Source organism: Empidonax traillii, unplaced genomic scaffold (assembly GCF_003031625.1).
Source record: "Empidonax traillii isolate 1590-97213 ecotype Southwest subspecies unplaced genomic scaffold, ASM303162v1 scaffold257:size1394852, whole genome shotgun sequence".
NCBI classification, from domain to species: domain Eukaryota; kingdom Metazoa; phylum Chordata; class Aves; order Passeriformes; family Tyrannidae; genus Empidonax; species Empidonax traillii.
This window is the reverse complement of record NW_020955450.1, coordinates 1027-23513: the sequence shown is the minus strand read 5'-3', so window position 1 is coordinate 23513 and position 22487 is coordinate 1027. Positions and strand designations below refer to the sequence as shown.

Sequence of the window (22487 nt, the reverse complement as noted above, 5' to 3'; positions counted from 1 at the left end):
TGGTGCAGCCACCAATACACTGCTTTGCTGTTCAACTTGCATTTTTCTGCACAAATGCTTTCTGGATGACTTCACCCTTTGACTGGTCCTATACAGAAGATCAAGCAAACCAAGCTTGAAAGGCTCAAGTGGCCTGATCAGAAAGCTCACAAAGGCAAGAGAGTAGCTGCTGTTACACAAACACAGTTTACATCAGCATGAGGCTTAGAAGTCAGATTCTGTAGTTACCTAAGAAAGTAGCTCATTCTGCCTAATCAATACTACATCCTAGTGCATTCCTAGAAGAAGTAACATAATCTCTGCACTTTGTTCCACAGAGGAAACTGTCTCTGAGGATCTCTCTCAGTACTGGTATTAAAGCCTGAAGTAGCATGCATTTGAAGCCCTGGGGAACATGCAAAGTAGCAACCCTTAGGATGACTGGGGTAGTCAAAATCTTTTAAATGATGGCTTTAACAGCCAAGGCTTCATGGATTGCAGCATGACATTCTGGAAATAGGAAAGACTAGCCGTGTTCCCAGAGCAGCAATCAAAGAGTTATGTTGAATATGGTGGTTATCTGAAGCAAACACTACGATGACCCCAAACCCCATCTCCTGGGGTTCATTATCCTTACCTTCTCTAAGGAAGTCTAACTGCTGGGGCCTTTAAATGCAAATCCATTCTTTGAACACTGTCCTGGCCGGATCATTTGTGTGTACAAGTCCATCCTCTGCTGCATACTACAAACACAAGTCAAGATAGAAGCAATCAGAAGCCAAACTAGCGCAGAAGGGAGCCAGCAGCTGGCTATGCAACCTTAACCTTTCTTAAAGCCCTGGGCAGATATCAAAGTTCAGGCCACAATTAGACATTCATAATGCTCCCATCACCATGGCATCAAGAGCAATTCAACAACAGAAATCACGCTGGGGTAATCAGCCTCCTCTAACAGCACAGCACAAGGGTACACACAGTATTTTGTTGAAGACCACTGCCTCCAGACTCTGGTAGTCACAACTGACTGGTCTCAAGAGAGTGTCCCTGGAGATCAGAGATAAACACACCGCCTGCACAGCCACACGCATTCTCATAGTCTCTAAGGGAAAAGTTAACGAGTTCACTACTTGGAAGATTTGCATAGATCACTTATCCCTGAAGTTGTCCTAATACTGAAGGATGCCACTGGCTACTCCTACTTATTATACAAATTTGAGATGAAAGTTAAAATAATGAAACAAACTCATTCCCCAAAGAGCCCATACTTCTTGCTTGAAGCCACCTTGATAATTTTGCTGTATCTCCTGAGCATGGCTTCAAGCACCTACCCCTTGCCATCACCATTTTCATGCTATTCCTTAAATCTAGGATAAGCTCTCCAAACTTACACTAGAAAGGTAGTTCCCAGACTGCCTCCACTTCTGTTCTCCAAACTCAAGGCTATGAAAATATCATGAGAAAGTTTCTGCTGGGCACTATCAGACTTCCCTTTGCTTGCTTATATTTGTGTTTAAATCCTTAGCCAAAGTGATATTTATGAAAACTAACTTTAGCCCAAAGGCTACTGCCCCAAGATGCCTTGTGGGGGAGTCCTCCCTCCCTCCCTCCCCATGAGACCTACAGTGTTAGCCTGTATTCCATCTCTCTAAGTTAATCTTCTTGAGTACCTCTGCAGTAGCTGCATTTGCCTCCAACATGTGTTCTCACCAGTTTTCAGTCTCGCCCTAAGTTCCCACTAGTTGCAAAGTTCTGGGTCATCTTCATGGAGCACATTATAGAAAGGTAGAGCTTAGTCACAGCAAATGTCAAACAAATCCAGCAGACAAAGCCCTTCCTGGACACAACATAAACGTGTTTGTGGCTTTTCCTCAAGCAAACCTTTTCAAGGGGTTTCGTGAAGCAAACGAAATTCAATGAAGTTTAACACTGCTGCTTCTACAGTGGACAACTATCCAAGTCTAAGAGAGTTGCTTTTTCCATTTTCTGTAGGAACTGCTAATGTTTGTTTATCTCTACAGTTTTATGTTCTTGGGTACCTCTGTGAATAATTCTTCACTCAACAGCAGAGACAGTCTGATGCCAAGGACAACACTTGAAATCATTTCTATCAATTTTGAGCCTATTGTCAGAAAAACAGCTGTAGGAAGGTTTTATGCTGTAGAGTAGCATTTTCATACAAACTTATCACAACACATCTCACTAATGGTTTCCTGCATGCCTTTTCCATGATATTAATAGCCACACTAATCCCTAAAAAAATACTACCACAGTCAATATACCTATGTACTACTCAGTTTCTTAAACACAAGATCCAGGGGTCACCTTATGACACTAGTGAGGCTGAAAATAACTGCTATCACATGCTGTCTCCACCCCCCACCCCCCCCCTTTTTTTTTTGTAGGTAGCTATAGAGTAAGGATGTGAACCCACGGCAGATACGTCCATCCACAGTTTGGGTGTCAGATCCAGGTCAAAGATCTCTATTACCTGTGTGCCAAATATACCTGAGGAAGGAACTCTCCAGAGCTGCCACCAAGGCAGTATTTGCTTCCATTTACTTCTGTTTCATGGACTTTTTAGACACAGTATCTTTTGTGGTCACTGGCAACTGTGGGATATTAAAGGTCAGTGCCATGAAGATACATGCTTTTCTTGCTTTAAAGCAATATTAATGCCACAGTAATATAATTTATTCAGGAGTAATCTAAATTATTTTCTTATGCCCAAAATACTCAATTTGTAGATTACAGAAGCTTTGATATTCTTTGCCAGGTCTTTCATAGCCCTGTTCAAATTGCCACAAATCTGTAGCTACTTAACTGTTTTGTTTTGAATTGGCAGCTCCAGAAAATATCCTCCTTTTGCTAAAATGTCATGCAATCCACAGGAGTATCCATCTACTGCCAGATGCTTGTATATATTTATAACATTTAATAAAAAAAAATTATTTCGCTCTTGGATTCAGTGAGCAAGACGCATCCCTCCAGCCTATTTTCACCTGCACACCTTTATAAAAAGAGTGTCATTAACATTGGTCTTTTTGGCCAGGCAGCTGAGGCTACCAGAAAGGATAACTCGTGCATCTGAGGTAACAGAAAACCATAAGAGAACTTAAGATGTAGAATAATTTATGTTTTTCTAGAATCTTTATGAGAACAACCCCATTACTTCCAAAACTAACAGGAAGAACAAGGAAAGAGACCTTTTTCCAGCTTTCTTTGCAGAGTTCTTATTAGTGTGGATAAAAAGCCCAGCCCCCAAAGTAGACCATGATGCAGCTTTCCAAAGGGAGCTAATTTAGTAAGGCAATACAGAATTATCTTGTCCAAAAAACCAAACACCACCCCCACCAAAAAAAACCACCAAACAAAAACGCAATCAAAAAACTCCAAAACCAACCAAAATCCACAATCAAACAAAGCACCAGAAAGCAATGAGACAGACTCCTTGGGCAATATTGCCTTCCTTTTGAAACACAGATACAGCCCTTGTCTTTGGAAGGTATCACTGTTAAACTGAAGTTCCTCTGCCTCCCTGGCCTTTGCTGAGAGACAGGCCACAAGAATTTGCAGTAGTGGCCCTGACACCTTCCTCTGGTGTCCCAGAGAACAGCTTTCCCATCATCTCGGCCACTTGGCCCTGCTGCTGTGCCTCCATATGCTTTCCCCTCAGCTTTGCTGGGGCAAGAGTGCTTCCCTTTCAGTTTTCTTCCCCTCCTTTTTTTGGATGCAAGGAAAAGTTTTCTCATCTTCTAAAGGTTGATGTTGTCATTCCAGTAGCATTTATACCCTTAAAGGGATCCCAATCATTCATCACTTAGGTATGTGGAAACATTGAGGATCACCGTCTCCCCTGATTTCCTAACATTTTTCCATTATACATTTGCTTAACAGATACAAATATCCAGAAGGAAGCTGTGGTTTATATTACAAGTGGGTGTGAGTTGGGAGTAGTCAACACACACAGCCAAGCAGGTTTTCAGATCTCTGCCAAGTATCCTGCAGGTCAATCAACAGAACCACAGACATATTCAGCACTATTTGCACATAGGAACAGATATGTGCATAGACACCATCTAGAGGTTTTATTTCTCTCCCTGCAGATTTTCAATCCCCATTTTTCCTATGACTTTGTTCTCTGCAGTCCTGCTTTGTGACAACAGATACTGAAGATAACCTTTTCTCAGGCTACTGATTGGCAGCTTCTATTAATTTCAGGACTCTAAGACAGGTCCTGTGTTGCAGATTGGTCTTATTGCAATATGCAGAAGAACACTAGTAGGGAAACAAAACTTGTCAAACTCATCCACTAGCATTTCAAGATGAAATTATCCCCTCCTTTGTGAGGTCTAGGAAGCTCAGCAGACCCTAAGCAGCTCTGCAGCACCCCAAAGTCAGATGCTCTGACTGAAGTCAGCAGAAGGACCAGAAAAAGCAATGGGTGCACATCACCCGTTTTGACAGATCAGTCCAAACTCCAGTGAACAGCAGATTTTTTCAGAGACTGCAAAGGATTTTCAACTACTCCTTCGGCTGGCACAGGACATGGGTACAATGTGCACATATACACAAGCTTGCAGCACAACACCTATAATGTTCATTGCTGGAAAGCAGCCCAAGAGCAGGAAGAAATGCAGCTTCACTATAAAGCTTTTTTAGAAGTGGTTCATACAAAAGTTTGAGAGAAGGAAAGTTTGTAAATTCTGTAGTATAATTACCAAAGTTGAAAGTTTTAACACGGTACTTTGTTACCAAAAACTAACAAGACATGCTATTAGCAAAAGTATTTGCATAACCAGAATAATTTTCCTTTTCTAAGACTGAAATGTTTATCCATTTAAAGAAAGAAAGGCCTTGAAACTTGACAAATACCAGGAGTATGAGCACTAAACCATCAGGTCACCTGTTAATCAAAGAGAAACATTTAGATCCCCATGGCTGCTGTTTAATCATGGACAAATATCACAGACTCTGTTCTCAACAAGGAAGTCTAAATAAAAGCTTTCAGGTCTAAGAAGCCTTATTCTAAGACCAACTCAACTCTACCCCTGGAAACACCAAAAGCTCCTTCCCCACATTTAACCAGATAATCTGCTGCCCACTCCATCTGACTACAGCAATCATCTTCCCAACTATGTAAATTGATGGTAGCATGACAACAAGAAGCAGTAGGAATGGAGCCAGAAACTCTGCCACAGAAGACTGAAAAGATCTGCCCTGGGTAGTGTTGGGACTTCTAACACACCCCAGAGGAGGCTGCTTCTGAGTAAAGAGAAGCATCCAATACATCTTTGTGCCCTGAATAACCTGAGATGGCTGTAATGTTTAAGAGAGCCACCTGCATGGATGACACACATGCCTTGAGGCACAACAGGCAGATCTCTCCCACCAGTGAACTGTGTTGTAAATAAGCAAAAGGAAAAACTACACTCAAACTGGTCTCTGCAGCAAGCTTGAGCGATGTTGTAACACCAATTAATCCCTCAGACTAATCCAAATGTTTTACCACCTAGCAAAGGAAAAGTCAAAAGACAACAGTGAGAGCTGCTAGCTGAAAGTCAAGTCATTCAGTATGTTACACAAACAAAAGGAAGAATCCACGGTGCCCTTTTGTATGGTGGGTTGAGTAAGTCTTGGACACTGCTACCAGCAGGAACATTTTTATAGGCTTCCCAATTTTGAAGGAAGGTGGAGTTCATTTTGTTTTTTCATTTAAATAATTTTACTATCCTGATATACAGATAACTATTGATCAGAACATTACCTTTCTGCTGCTTTTCAGACACCATGGTAATTGTACTAATTAAAACCTACAAATGAAGGGATAATGACAGCCTACAAAGGCATGCGACAATTAATCTTCCCTGTTAATGCACTGCTCCTCCAACAAAACACAGTAGCAGTTCAAGGCATCCTGCTGTTCTAATTCCTGGCAAGCTACATTCATTTACAAAAGTGAATCATTAAGTGTCCCACCCAAGAAATCGTTCCAGTGACAAGTTTGTGCCATTAACTAAAGAGTTGAAGTTATTTTGACAAATTCATGATGGAAACCAATATGAGCAAGGATAGGTAATGAAGAGTCCCAGATTCTGCCGCTTGATGTAAGCACATGAACTCCATTTACTGGATGGCAACTGAAAGCCTCCAGTAGACTTTTATGAGCCCATTCACTGCAGACGTGATCTCATGCAATCCAAGCTGACACACTTAGTACAATAATAATAATAATAATAATAATACAAAAGAGTGCAAAGAGTCTAAGAGCTGTGGTTCCGAGTGTTGCTATGATGCTGTGAGTACAACTAAGCTGATGACGAGGTTTTGTTTCTGGCTGCTGCTGTTCTCCATCTGTGACAAAGCTCCCAGGCTAAATACACATATGGTTGTTTCCTAACCCAGTTCTGTCAAGTGATGCTGGTTAGCCAGACAGAGATACACAAACAAAGCTGCTGGCAGCAGCTCTGACTAGTATTGCTGTGATCCAGCCTACTTGTTTCTAGCTTTGCCAGTTTTAAACTCTATGTAACTTATTTGTGCTTCAATACAGGTCTGAGCAATGACCAAGGTAGAAAAAACCCTCACTTGTTTTCCATGATGGTCATTACAGAGGATCTGATCCATGAGAGAACAAATGAGTTTTTTCTAACCTTAGTTGTTTCACTTTTATACACCCATACTTCTGTAGGTCTGCATACATAAATATTAACATTATATGTATGTTGCACATGTATATACAAGTTGATTAGTGTATAATGAGAAAAACCACACCTAATCCATAGCAGGAAGAGACGGAAGCAGACAGATGAGAACACTAAGAGATTACCCTGTACTTCCTTGTGCAGGAAGTATCATAATCATAACTTTATTGCATAAAAAGACCTTTTAATTCAAACCACTCCAATAAAAAGAACCGTATCCACACTGGCACAACAGGGAGATAACCCAAACCTAGCCACTATTAGATCAGCACAACTGAATACAGCACTAAACACACTGGAACAGGCCCACACTCTCAAGCAGTGCCTGTATCTCAAGAAAAGCACTAGAAAAGGTGGGAACAAACAAGTTCTCTTACACACCCCAGTTCAACAGCACAAGAATTTACCATAGGACACAGAACAGAAGAACACTTTTCTAGTTATTTTCAGTTCAAGGACTTCCTGAGCCAGGTGTGGTTTCATTGTATTCACTAACTCACAATGAATTTTCCTGCCATGGAATTTATCCAGTTTGTTTGAACCCACATCAGTCTTCAGCTTCCACACCATGTTTTGGCTATGAGTTCTACAAGCACACTACCCACAGAGTAAGAAGCTTCTCTTCCACTGCACTATTTAAAATACTGTTAAAAAAGTACAAATTATAAATTTACTACTAGATGTACAGATTGACAGATACTTTTGAGGTTTTAAAGGTAATGCTTGAAAGTGAAAAAAATGGCATAGAACTCAACAGATACAGTAAGACTCATCTTTGTTTTAAAACTGCATACCCTGTAGCATTAGCTTTCAAGTTTGTATATGGTAAAAAGTTTCTGCAGAACATGTTAGCAATTGCCAAGTAGAGCAGTTATTCATTACTTTCAATGTACATACAGCACCTAGTACAGTCATTCAGGATTAGATAAAGAAAAACTCCTCCCTCCCATGAATCTTATTGTTCTTTCTTAAAAGCCTGGGACTAGACAGCGAATGAGACCACTGATTTGCTGTCAGAGCATGTTGCCAGATATAATTACAAGCTGAAGAGAGATATCAAAGACTGACAGATCCCGAATAACTTGCTCTCCCTCCTTTTCATTAGGAATTCACTAAAGCTATTTTAATAGCTTAGAAGGTATCCATTTCTTTACATCATTGGGTTTCATCACCAAAAGCTACAAGAGCATTAAGATGAGAATAAGACTTATCGTTAAGATGAGTCTGGGAGTTTCAGGATTTCTGATAGATACTGAAGACCAAAACAATGCCTGCCTCTACACTGATTGTGTGGAAAAGGGAATCGGATTATTATAAAGCAACTTGACCTTGCAAAACACAAGTGGTAGAACCTTTTGGCAGCAGGTCAAAGAAACTTTCCTTATTTCCACAAGTATTCACTAGTTAGATTTATGAACCATTGTCTGATCATTAGCCACCAGCTCTATTGCTTTTCCATGTACATGCATTTAAATGCACCACTTAGTACAGAGGATACCCTATTCCTTCCTGCAGCACATACTTAACATACTTTGGAATTAGATTTCAGAACCAGAAGACCACATTTTCGAGAGAGTTCTGATTGCTGCCTCAAAGGGATCCAGTTACTACTGTATCCTTTACAAAGCAAAGAAACTTGTCTAAAAAGTAACAAAACTCCATTTTTTAGAAAAAAATAGCCCAAAACGTCAGCAACAAAGGAGCACTACATCTACTGGAGTATATACAATTTGTCTGTAGATCAAACATTTACTCTGGATAGAAAAGCAGTAGTCAAACACTGAATCTCACAACACAGAAAGAAGTCGAATCCAGAATTTTTTTCATATTTTCTTTGAAATGGAGGTACTTGTAATTGGAACAGAAGCTATGTAAGAATGGTTTCTTAAGAACAGTGAACAACTATCAGTTAGACACAAATAGAGAAAAGATTTTTAGGGCCTTGGGGCTGATCAGTCTGTAACCAACATATATGCCCATAGCTCAAGCAGCCAGCAATGGGACTCTCGTGGGACCCCATTCAGTGAGAGATCCGTGTGGGGCCTGACACTAAGCTTGCAGTGGCCAGTCTTATTAAGAAGTAAAACATGTCAAAGTTACAACAAACTATTATTATTATTATTACATTTTCATGACACATAGAACTGTTATTGAGAAACTTGGTTTACATTGCCAGTGCAAGTTTGGAATTTTATTTTTCTTAATCTTACATTAATGAGGCTGAGTTTGGTAACACATTATCATAACCATAAGACAGTTATTGAAGACATTATAGAAATTACCAATGAGTGAAGAAAACATTTTAATAGCAAAACAACAATAGGCAGCTCACAGACATATTAGTTTAGTGTAAAGTAATAAGAAAATCTTTGTTATCTTACAGGTACAGGAGAGTCCATATTGCTTAACAACTACCTAAGTAGCTATTCAGACCCTTCTCCAGAGACAAAAAAACCCTTGAGCTCTTTAATAGGTTCCCTGACAGATGATGAATGGTTTATGGTTTATAGGGAACATGGCTCTTTCCAATGCCTCATGACTGCAGAGAGCAAATGCTATCCAGAGTTTTTGTTCTGTTGAAAACAGTTAATATATCCAGAAGAGCCAAAAGCTCTTTGTAAGAGGTGTTTGAGGTCAGGAAGAATATATGCCTCTATATGCTTTACATATGCATTCAATACAGATATGCTTCAATGCAATACTTATTTATAGAAGTAAACAGTTTTCACCATAAAGGTCAGAAGTTACTTTGTTAAAAAACCAAAAACAGGCAGAATTTCAGAAGTTTTTAGGGCAGACCCACATCTACCCGTTCTAAAGAGGGGCCAAGGGCTTCTTTACAGACATGGGAAGGAATACTGCAGACATCAGTTCCCACTGAGGGCATAACTATGCAAACTAACAAGCTTAAGAGGCATATTAAGTAGAACGGAAAAAAAGAATCAAAAGTGTCCCTTTTAAATGTGTGACCTATGTTTAAAAAAAAAAAAAAGGCAAAAAAACAAACAACCAAAAGCAGACAATAAACAAACCAACCCCCAAAAAACTATGGTTACCTGAAATACTCTAAAACTTGGAAAATCTGTTGATATCCTTAAATTTTTTCCCTGAACAAGATACCGAACAAGTTGTTCTTGGTAACACAAGCCTTGAGCAGAGCAGACAATGTTCTTTTGTGAGCTTTGTGCATTTGCTGCAAAAAAAGACTTCTTTGTTCCTGCTTGGTTTCTCCTCTGCTTTACCTGGGGTAATATGTTGTGTAGTTCATGAAGAGCTGAGCCCCAGCAGGGTAGTAGGCTGTGGAGGGCTGGAGTGTTCGTGGGTTCAGGAGCATGGATGGTTGATACAGAGCAGCTTCTGTTGGCACAACTGCAGCAGGAGCTGGAAAGGAGTAGGAAGGGGGTGAAAGGCCTAAAGGGAACAAATGGAAAATAGATTAGGAACTCTTGAATTCCAGAGATAACAAAGACCATACATACCCAACAATCCTGTAGTACATTAAGAGCCCTCACAAGCTTCTCATTCCCTTACTCATCACAGAAAATAAATCTGAGCCACCAACATGGCTTGACCACAAGTGTTGTGTTCACCTCTCAGTCAAGAAGCAAAGTCGGGAATACACTAAAAGCCACCTCTTGCTCTGAAAATAGGGTATCTTTCTGAAGAGCAGGCCAATTTTTTTTTATTCAGGTTCAGATTTTAATGAAGTCTGCAATCAAGAAGTATGAGACTTCTCCAGTGTAAGAAAGAAGCTTCCATGATAAAGATCTGTCTAACATCCTCCAGGAGAGAGGAAACTTTTTTTTTAATATCCAGATATTCTCTATCCCTCAAACATTCTGCCTTCAATTAACAGCAGATCAAGCAAACCCATGGCTTTGCAGCTTCAGGTATTAACACCAAGCTTTAAAAAGACCTCAAAGGGCACTTTGTGGTGTTCCAACAAGATGTAAGGCCCTAAATGAATTCTCACTGATGAGAGCTCACCCTCTTCCTTTGTCATTTTCTTCTTTTGCTTCCCTCTTCTCCTCCCCAGTGTCATTAAGGTGAACATATAAAAGCTTTAAATAAAGTAAGCCTTTATTTTTGCTATTCAGAGTTAAAATGACAGCAAATATTGTGAAATGGGGCGGTGACAGAGCCAAAAAGCTTTATCTGAGGAATACATCGCAGGCATTTGTAGTTGGAAATGGGAACACTGCCACCTGAAGTTTGGGACTCTGCCCAAGAACCTGTCCTAGGAGCTCAGAGCATTCCAACCCCTGTTTAGAACAGTTGTCACACATAGGACTACATACTGCTGATCCCTGCTCAGAATACTTACACTGGGAAAAAAAAATAAAAATCTCTAAAGGATTAGCTGAAGGTCTACTTGTACTCACAGGAAGCCACTCTCAAGAAGTTTGTGGCCATACTGGCAGCTCCGATTAGGGTTTAGAGGACATTTCTTAAAAAGTCCACCACCAATAATATATTTGCATAGAGAGAAAGAGAAAGCTCCTACTTGACTACCTTGCCATTTATGATTTTGGAAGCAAAGTATTATTTTTCCCATAGGCTCGGATGTATGTGGTACATAAGCTTAGTAAGTTTGCCCTTAAGCTATTAAAGCATTTCTCCTAAACATGTCTTGAAGCCCATGTTCATCCAAGCAGCTCTGAGAAGCAAAATTTAAAAGGAAATACAGTTTCTGCAATTCTCTGAGGCCAAAGCCAGTGTATTTTACTCCCAACACAGGGAACCTCAATTCCATACAAACAACAAAAAGGAAAGGAAGAGTTTAGTTGGTAGTGGTTCAAAAGGCAGAACAGTTGTGATTAAGTCCCAAAGGGGAGTATTACCTACTCATAAGTTTTGGAAGGAAAAGGGGAAGGACTTTTACTTGACATGTTCGCCACGATGAAAAACATAAATGAAAATCAGTTTAAATGGGAAACAATTCTTTAAGGTCTCATCAGGGCTTACAAGTTACTTTTCAGAGTCACTCACCCCAACGATATTAAGTTTCACAGGGGGAGGAAAAGCTGCCAATGGAAGAGCAAAAGTAGTTCTCCAGTCATAATAATTTACCACCCAAGGGAAAAATAATGATTGCAAGCTGCTGCTGATTTAAGACAAAAAGACCTCATTTTAATACCCCCATCTGACAATCCTTTCCAGGAACCAGAATCAGAGTCAACAGAGCAGCTCCAACACCTACCCGCACACAGTGTAGAGTATTGACAAGACCCAAGCAAAACTTACATGGTAACTTACATGGTGGTGGGGACAAGCCATTTCGATTTAAAGTGCCCCCCATTAATACAAAGTTCATCTCCTCAGCAGAACATTGAAAGACTTCAACATATCTGTCCTTCATAGTCTTCTTATGACACTTCTGTGCAGCCAGGAAAGCTCTATCTGCAGATTTCATCTGAATAAAAGCATCTCCTGATGGACGCCCCTACAAACAAGGCAGACAAAAAATGTGTTTCAGGAGCTCCGATGAAGAAGCAGCATAATAATTTGTGCTGTTAAAAGCAGTCTCTTTAGTCATAAATATATTTATTTCTAAAGTCAAGTATAGTCAGTCAACCTGAGCACCCATGAGCATGGTTAAGTTCCCCCCAAGGTTTTTCCCACTTGTGATAACTTGATTGTATTTATTCATCTATTTTGATTAAGCTACAGTATAACCTGAGCCATGTTGTTTCTATGTTTAAAGAAAAAAACTCCTATAGGAAGACTGTAATTCAGGAGTACTTTGGTGCTTTGAGACCTGCTCTTCACAATCCAGGAAGACTGCAGAACTGGAAGACCTAATCCCCACTCATGACTTTTAAAATCCAAGGATAAATACAGTCAAGTGCCAAATATTAAGTGATTTTTTTTTTTTTTTAAATTTCATTTTGTGAAGACCAATATGGGCTTTTTTTGTTTGTTTGTTTTACAAGGATGTTTCACAAGGGTACTAACTAGCATAAGGCTTGGTATGAGCTTGTTGTAGAGGAAAAAAAAAAACAAAACAAAACAGTACTTTATATATGTAGCTGTGAGTGGGATCCACCACTGGGAGGAGTTGTTTTAGCCACACGCAGCTGCAGACTCGAAGCAGCCAAAACTAGAGGTAGAAACCTGAAGCCAGCTGTAACTTAAGTTCTAGGTCAGTTCTTCTTGTTTTGGAGGGAAGAAAAACTTTATCACCATCTTTTGTACAGTCGTTCATGATTAGAGGGTTAAACCAGAAATGGCAGGTGCATGGAGAAAGATACAAATCTAGTCAGGCAAAAGCAGTATCTGGGAAAAAAAAATTCGGACAGCTTTGGGCAGGGCAAGGGTTGCAGACAGCCCTTGAGACTATATGCACACACCAATTTCTTCATCCAGGTTCTTTCATTACTGCTGGCAAGGACTGATACTACAGTAAATCATTACTTGCACTTTAACATCTGCATCATTTCTTAGCCTCTCCCAGCAGTGCACATTCGTTATTGTTTTTCAGCCTTGGCTAGGTCAAGTCCTCACAGACACAAGAATCTCCTTAGATAGAGAGGTACTGAAGAAATAACTGTAGTCCCTTCTCCCTCCCCATACTCCTGAAACACGTAAGAGCCCTGCTCTGGAACAAGGAAGTATTTTGTAATTTTGGATGACACTAAGCTGAAAGAATTTTAGAATCACCATTTTTATACCAAAATAATCAGTTTAACTGGTTATCAGTTGAACTACTCAGAGCATCTCCACAGAGATAAAGAGGCTGCCAACTCCTCCTCCTAAAGTCACAAGAATACAAAGATAAAGATCACAAGAATGCACAATCCTTTGTCTAAAAAGTTCTGGTAAGAAACTTCTTCCAGAAAACAGTGGCATTTCATACTTCAATGAGCTGCTAATTCTTGGTTCTTAGCTGTGACTGCTTAAAGAGAGCAACAACACAGAACAGGAAGTCCCAAAGCTTCAGCTTCTGATTCATGCCATAGGAAATACTGCCCCAAGAAGGCTGCAGCCCCATTTGTCCTCAAATATACCTGATGCACATTGTTCAGCAAGGCAGGGGCAAACCACTCCTTTGAGAACTAACATTTGCCCACACTTCTGTTTGGAAGGCACTCCTTTCTTGGCACAAGAGGAATCATGCATGCTGTTGAGCAAGACTCTTCAGTTCAAGCCTCCTACAGTGCAGGATCACAGCTGCTGCTCTGAGAGCAACAACCCCTCCAAGACTGTGGCTTAGCTTTCAGCACATGGGTCTCAGTAACAGAAACCACTCTACAGCGAATGCAGCAGCTTACACAGCAGGCTTTCAAATCATGTGTTGCCAGTACACCTTTAGAGGAGAGCTGGAGGCCCATTAATACCAATCCCAATGGTGTTTCCCTACTGATATCCTCAGAAGGATTGTGTTCACACATACAGGCATTTGGCAGATGTCTGGAACTATGTCGCCTACCAACCTGGTGGTTCAGCACCATGTGAACTCCATGGGTCCGAATATCTGTGGAAAACTCTCCCAAGAACTCCAGGATGTCCTCTATAGTAGCAGCATAGGGAAGACCACGCAAACGTATGCAGTCTCTGATGTTAGTGGGAGGCACAAACTGTTGAGGTAATACTGGAAGAATAGGAGGTGTTGGAAGAGGAATGAGAGGTGTGGAAGAGTACCTGTTCAGCACCTGTGCAAACAAAAACAGAGGTTACAGGAAGCCTCCTTACTCATTCTTCAACTTGGACAGAACATAAACCCAGTGCCATTTGTTTTCACTCACTGTTTTCACTGCAGTATTTTAAGAAACAAGTGAGTTAGATTCTGAGTTGAAACTACAACAGCAGTGCTTAAAATTCAGATGTTTTAAAATGAATTTTTTCTTGAAAAACAATTTCGTTTTCAAGAATTTACTTGAACTGTTAGTGTAACTCTCAGAAGAGATCTCAGAACAAAACCTGCATTTCTACATTATTCCTACAGTATTTTTATTGTGAAAGTGTCCTAAGACATCCTACCATCTACAGAGTCACGGTGACACTTTCACCCAAATACATCTCTTCAAGACTTTAGGAGAATCTGGGAACTAGAAGCATATTTCACTACCAAACACCTGATTTGGGATGCAATAGTCCATTCAAGTAACAGGTGGCGTTGCTGAATGACAGTATCTGTGACAGTCACGCTTTGAGATTTCCTATTAATAATTTTAACAGTTAAAACCCTGTCTGCTGAAGAGGTCTCTGAATACTCAATCATTACTCTTGAACTCTAAGCAAAATAAAGATTTATTTGCATTTATACAGCTACCAGAAGGCTTTACTAAAAGAAACATATGAGACCACTTGAGAAAAATACAATGACAAGAGCGAGCGTTGCAGCTCTGCCTTATCGTTACTGGCACCTTTTAAACATGGCACTGAAATCTCTACATATTTGGGAGAACAAAGCTGCATCATTTCTTAGTTACAATGATATGGTTATAATTTGCATCATAGATGACACCTTGTAGAATCATATTTAGAAGTTAATGGCCTCAAATGAAGCTCTATAACTCTTTGGAGAGTTAAACAATCCTCTCAGCCCTACTTCTTTCCCTGACAGCATAACTGCGATTAATAATGCACCAAACCCTGTTAACACCAGACTCTTCAGGCCCAGTTTCACAAAAGTTGTACCACCCTCTAGGCAGCCTGTGCTGGCAGAAGATGGCAGAGATCTGCCCTTAGAGGCAGTTTGTAAGATTCTTCAAATACATTGCTCTGAAGAGGACAACTATATCAAAGACTCTGCTTTTCTGGGTCAGTGACTAAAGTCTTTTAGATCAAGATTTGTTGCTAACACTCCTTCTGAATAAGATCATCATTGGACTTTCTAAACTTCAGTATCTGTAGTGTAAAGCACTAGACTCACATTAACTTCCTGCAAAGCTATTGGGAGCCAAAACCCTAAGGGTTAGTATAAATAATTGAGAACATCCATATACCATAGTCTTACATTTTTGAGGGAGCAGAGCCTCATAGAAATTCAGACAGTACTCATTCCAGCAAGAGTCAAGAGTGAGCAAAGATAAAAGAAGCTGTCAACTCATGGCCAAGTAGTATTTGCTTCCACTGCTGCCAGCATGGAAGTTTGGATTACAAGAAGCCAATGTTCGCAAAGTTTGCACCCACCTGCTGAACTTCTGCTGCAGTGCTTCTGAAGAGTTCAATGTACCTTTTCCCCAGCAAGTCCTTATGCTTTTTCAGTGCATTTTGTGCATATTCCTCACAAGCAAACAAGACAAAGGCATCCCCTGTCGGCCTACTGTCAGGGTATGTGACAAACAGGACTCCCTCCTTCCCTCCTGTTACAGGGCAGTGTTGGCCAAAGAAAGTCAGCACTTCTTCTGTTGTTACATTGAAAGGAAGACCTCGCATCCTGACGATCACTTGGTTTTCTTTTGACAAGAACTGCGCAACCTCATTGGAAGTACCTTTAACAAGAAAAAGTACAGAAGTACTTAAGTCTAGGCAGCCTTATAAAATCATGAGCAAGTCTGGCATAGCTAAGTCCTCCCCACAGATAGTTTTTGAGCAGGTAGGACAGTATTTGCCTCAAAAGTCAGGAAAGATGTCCCTCTGATAAACTAGATATATTGAAAAAGACACCTCCCAATAAAGTATAATAATGTTACTCCATCACTTAGAGGATATTTCTTCTTATTTGAAAGTAAAATAAGTACTTGCAGTGTTCAAAGTCCAAGGAAAGCATAGTCTCTTAATCTCTAGTGTAACCAGTACCTGTGCTACTGTGTGCTTCACCCTTCTAAATCTGGAATACCTTCAGCATGCACTAAAACCATAATATACAGCAACCAAGTACCAGATAATCATGCTGGGACAGAAAGCTGGAAGGGCATGTTGAAAACAGCTTGGGAATTTCATCCTATGCTGATAGAGCTGTCAAAGTCTGCCAATTCTACTTCCAGTACTTTTACGAGAAGCCCAGGGATGCTCAAAACACAACCCTATCCAAAGGTAGCTGCTCACCAACTTCGTAGCTTAACTCAGTCCTTTCTCTTACAGCTCTCATGCTGACAAGTTTGGTTGCACCAGACATGCACCATTCCTCACCAACACCAGTGTGCAATATCTTTACTTTGGCTAGTATAGCTGTTACCAAACCTATCAGTAGCTATTCAGTTGACAGCTTAACAGCCTTTCCAACACCAACACCTCAAACTCAGGTATCCAGTTAGTCATTTAGAATCCCCAGACCAAATCTCTGTCAGGGAACAACAAGGATCTTAAGGTAGTATTGTAGGTATAACACCTTATTGGATCTTAATTCAAATTCCATATGCTTTCAGACATAAAGGAGAGGAAAAAGAGACCAAGGGAGAGTTTGTAGAGCAAATTTTGCTGCCTTTCAATTATCAGCAAATATTTCAATATTCCCCTCCAATAAGTATTTTCCCTAAATCTTCCCCATTATGTTTGAGGCAAAGATTTGATCTGAAGAAAGTTGGTTCCACAAATCTTTTGTATTTACAGTATATCCATTTGGTTTTATGTGCAAGTCACCACAGCAACAGCAGTCATATTGCTTTGAAAAACTACTCTGGTTTCATTTTTTCAGCAGTCAATAACATTTAGATTCCCACAGTTACAATGACCTAAAAAAAATTAAGTTTGTATAGAAGATCGCTTTGCTCAATCAAATCCTGATTTGACAGGCTGCTTGAAAATGGCAAGAATGTGGAAGAGAGAGGTGGACAGATAAATTATGGAACATCTTTGACTGCTGCTAGCAGAATACATAGTAATCAATACACCAGCCAACTTGTTCAAAGACAGAAAGTGAAAGGTCACATTCAGTGGGAGCAGTTTAAAGCCAGAAGTTAGTGATCCCTTCTCATCCCCTAAAAGTTACCTCCTGCAATTTTCAGGAAGTCTTCACCTGTTGCCTTGTATACCTAAGTGAAGAAAAGAGAACATGTGATTGGCATGCAATTTGCATTCCTTTTGAGAAGAGGATTTCAAAGCCAGTGTCACGCACCTCAATGTATCGATTCCCCATGTGATGTTTGTGCCTTTGTAGCGCTAGATCTCTATGCTCTTCGCTGACAAACCTCACAAGGGCCTCCCCATTCCTCCTACCTTGGGCATTGAGACAGAGTGCAGCACCTCCCCTGCAAGATTTAAACCAAAAGAGATGAAACTCTGTGACTTATTTGCTGAAGCACTACAATTGTACAGGTAAATTCTTAGGTACTAACTTGGCAATATTTAGGCCTTTGAAGAATCTTGCTATGTCCTGGTCAGATGACTGCCATGGCAATCCTCTTGCTCGGATAACAGCATTGTCATCTACAAGCTCCATCTTGCTGCTGTAGGCACAGAAACAGGGAAGAGACCTTTGCCTGTAATATCTGCCATGCACCACCCTCTCTTCTTGCCTTTTGTGTTCCACAGACAGGCTTCTGTCCCTGCTCCATGTTTGCCGGATGGCAGAGGCTCAAGTGCCACCACCATCCAAAGCCACACCACAACTGAAAGCCACTCCCAGATAAAGTCTCTCCTAGGGAAAGTTTGCTTTGTTAAGCTGCCCCTTTCCCAGTTCCCTTTTCCTGCTTCACTACATTTGCTCTTTCAGCTGTCATCTCTTTGATCATGTTCCCAATTTACTTCCCTCTCCTGACATCATTTGTGCTTCTCCATTATCTGAACAGGGCTGCTGGTATAAAAATCAAGCACTTGCTATTCTAATCTAGATAGGTGGAAACTGAAGTAGAGCAATTAAGTGTAACTGAGATTAGTGCTTATTACTTGTACTGGACAGTGTGTAAGAGCCAGTCACCTGCCAAGACCAAATCTGTTCTTGGCCGTACTCAGCACACACAAGACTCCTGCCCCAAGAGTTGAGCTGTAACACTGCTTGTTCAGGCCATCACCATGCTATTAGGGACTAATATAGCTAAGGGCTACATTGGCTGCTTAGCATGGAAATAGTTCAGCCACAGAAAGCCAGGTTTAATTGGTCATTACCGCAGTCTCTTTTGTTCTCTTACATGTTAAAAGTGTCGAATACAACAAAGTGCTTACAGCTACCCAAGGCTCCCTTTCTGGCTACTGCAAGAAGAGGTTTTTGCACAGAAGAGACAATATGATTGATTAAGCAGATGAAGTGCTGTTCAGTAGCAGAGGACTCCCTCATACAAACAGCCTGTGGTATGCCTTTTTATAGAAGGGTCATGTTTCTCACTCATATTTTAATTTCTCAGGTGGCCTTTCTGTAGCTGTCTGTCCCAAACTGTTCCCCCTTGCCTCCTAATTCTGTACTTCTATCTCAAATAAGATGGGAATCTTCCACCTCACCCCACAATTTTGTTAGTGAAAAGTAAAGAGCTTAGAACAGTGCTGAGCATAACCCCTGAGATAATCTCTCTGGCTACTTTGTGCCAATATTTTTTGCATTTTTTTCTTGCTTCTTTTGGCTCAGAAGCATCAGCATCATCTACCATTATGACAGATCCTTAACGTGGAAGGGGAAAGTAAATATTTGTGGAAGATGGGAATATAAATAAAGTCAGTTTAACACCAATCTCCTGTGATATTGCAGAGGGAGCATCCAGAAAACCACTGAAAAAAATCGGGATTTATACATAGAAAGAACAGTTACATTTAAAAAAAAACAAAGCAAACAACAAAGCAGTCAAAAGCAGATAAAGTTTTAAGTTTAAAACATATTTGGGAATAAGATAATCATCGCAGCTTAAGCAATAGACTGGTAGCACAGTATCTCTGATCCAGTATCTTTACAAAAGTGTTACTTCCCTATTAAAAATCATGATGTGCATGCAGGAACTATGGAGTAAACCGTAGGAAGAGTGCAAGCTTTAGTAACCAGTAGGGTTACTTCTGCAACACTGGTAACATTCTTTGTTAATAGCACAGTACAGTTAACACCCATTATAAGCACTTATTAGCAGAACCCAGAACTATCAGCAGCTAACAGACAACACTGAAGCCTAACAAGAAAACTGGCTTGCATCCGATCATAGAATATGTGTTCCTTTTCCCACTTAAAGGATCTAATTGATTTCCACAGCAGTGGCAAGACAAACAGAAATAATGGTAACAGCTATTTGAAAATTAGAAATACAGAGAAGCAGAGCTTACCTAAACAGTAACTTTAAACAGGAAGTGGTGGGGGTTGAAATGTGCAGCAAGAAGAGGGAGAAAGTACTTACCAAGGTCCACTTTCAAATTTGTAGTTCACTCTTTCTGGATCCGAAAATCGGTGATCTATGAAATACAGCGTAAGTTATTTCCTATTTCATCAGCACACAGGACAGGCAGGAAAACCAAAGAAGGAACAGAGAAAACTCGTTCACCACAATCACTTACTGTATGGTTCAGATATTAGTGTTAAAATAATATTCCCCATATCTTCAACTTGAGAGGCTCCATAGGGAAATGCTGGACTGTTCTTGTCAAGATTTAAATCTTTGTGCTGGAGTTAAGTCAATCATCACCAAACAGACTTCTAATTGGCTTCCTGCTGGAATAACACAATTTCATGCTATCTTTGATGGAAAGTCACTTCTCAAGGGAAGATTTAATCCATTTTCCTGATGGGATATATTAGCTGCTCTGCCTTGTTCTCTAACTACTGCCACCTGCGGGAGTGTGAGGTCACTTCAGGAAGTGACTTCAGTCACTTCAGAACTTTCTGAACAAGTAAATCCCAAAGCAGAATAAGTATCTTACCACTTGAACAAAATCCACAAATGGCACTTCGTTTAAACCTTGCCCATTAGAAGTTATAACCCAAGTTTTGTGCTATTACACAGAAGCATTTTGATAACCTATTAGAATCCACCACTCCTGTGTTTTCCCAAGATGCAAAACAGTTCCACAGCCCATATCTTCTTCAATCTGAAGGATTTTGGAAATGACTGCAATAGAGAGCAGGAAGTGTCCTGTCCTGGAAAGACAGGCCATAGAAAGATCAAAGAAAAACCCACACATTCACAATGGGAGTCTGATTTAAGTTGCATATACCATCTTTTTTCACACAACTTTAAACAGCTTATTACAGTATCTCTCCCTCTTTTCACCATATTTGCCCCTCTCCAACAGCAGGTTACAGGACTAATCCTCAACTGGTGAGGCAGTGTAAATTTTTGTGTGAAATAAAGTCTTACCTATTATTCATAGGATGACTGTGAGCCAGTTCTACAAAACAGATTTTTTTAAAATTGTCTTTCTCTGAGATGAAAAATAATTTCAACTGAATTAATGCATTCCTCTTCCATAACAACAAAAGGAAAGCTGCTGTGCTTAAGGCTAACTTGATTTTGAGGCTTTGTTGGTTTTAAGTGTGCACTGGAGTATAGAAAGTGAGAGGATGATGTTTAGTCTTAGAACATTTGAAGTGCATTATCATAGTTTAAAAAAAGACTTAAACCAGTGATTCCTCCCCTGCAACTGCTTGACTACAAATAGTTTGCTAGTCATTGCTTTTATCCTCCCTCCTGGTACCTTGTTTGGGGTAAAGTACTGAGAAAATTAAATAGCTGTCTTAAAAACCAAGCCAAAAAACCTAAGCAACCTCAAAAACACAGTTTAAGAGATTACCACTATTTATGACAACAAAAAATTTCTTCAATGTTGTATCTCTTCCTAAGCTATAAACTTGAGATCATCTCCTCTCTGGGAAAGGGGGGTTGAAAAGAAAATTAACCCACAAACAGAATCACTTGCAGAGAGGGTACCTAAGCAGTACCACACAGACGCTTTTGAGCACCTTATGTATCAGAGCAGAGGAGTACTTCTCCTCCTTTTCCCATCATTCTTCCCCCTGCAGCAAACAGCTCCACACTGGGCTTGTGCAGAGTCTCTACTGTCCACCCAGGGAACCACAAGCTGCTGAAGATGCAGGTATTGGAACCCTGGTCTTGCCTGACATGTTTTTATTAAAATTTTGGAAATGTCTTTCCTCTGTCAAAAATCAAGAGAAATTAGGCAGCAGTTTCAATAGCTATTCCAGCAGGGGACATGTATACACATGTGCACACACATACACTTGGCTGTTAGACTGTGTTGTCAGAACTGAAAAGACACTTCAATATTTCCTTTGTGCAGAGCCAAAGATCTCTACAAGCGATCAGCTGCCAGAGAGAGAATGCAGCAGTGTGAAGGGCCTGGGAATTTGAAGAGAGGCTATCACACAAGGAAAACAAACAACTCCCCCGCTCCATGTTCATTCCTTCAATGAAAACGTTTTCTGAAGACACTGATCCAGAGGAGATGTAGTTCCTAAAAACACCCTAGTGCCAATGGAAGTTGGTACCAGATGTCAGACACAGAGTCAGTTGTGCCAAACTCTAGATTAATATAAACACAGTGGGAAGGGAGGAAGAAAGTCATAAACATTAGCAAGAGTAAGAAATCTCTCACACCTTCACCTCTGATGAGTTAAAAGCAAGGTTTTTAGCTAAGACTGGAGAAGAGAATGGATAGTTTTCTGCACATAAGTCACTGTTATTAACATGCTCCTAAGTGAAAACCCATATTCTAATGAACAAGACTGATTACATAGACAGAAGCACTAGATGTTCTCGACTCTTGGGAAAAAACTGTTAATTGAATAGTCTCTTCGAAACCCACTCCTGGTTCCGTGAAGGGATAGGAGACTGCACATGTTTGTGTACATTTTTATTTAAAGGATGCCTCTCCTGGGCAATTGAAAAGAGGCAACCGATGTGGATAGTCCAAGTTCACACTTTAAGAAGTGCTACCAACCAGACCTGGTTGTCTACAGCTACTATATGCAGTAGTATACACCTGTATATTCCT

At 40.3% G+C, this 22487-nt stretch overlaps 1 protein-coding gene across 1 annotated transcript; it reads right to left on the bottom strand.

Moving 5' to 3' along the window:
- Window positions 1–532: 532 nt before the first annotated feature.
- ESRP1 (epithelial splicing regulatory protein 1) lies at window positions 533–20138 on the bottom strand. The gene is made up of 10 exons (XM_027889281.1): window positions 20034–20138; window positions 19877–19931; window positions 17903–18013; window positions 17683–17815; window positions 17557–17599; window positions 15816–16117; window positions 14114–14332; window positions 11925–12123; window positions 9923–10091; window positions 533–722 (listed from the first exon to the last, which is right to left on the bottom strand). The coding sequence occupies exons 1-10, from the start codon at window positions 20071–20073 to the stop codon at window positions 632–634; spliced, it is 1362 nt and encodes a 453-aa protein (XP_027745082.1). The 5' UTR covers window positions 20074–20138; the 3' UTR covers window positions 533–631.
- Between the last annotated feature and the right edge of the window lie 2349 nt (window positions 20139–22487).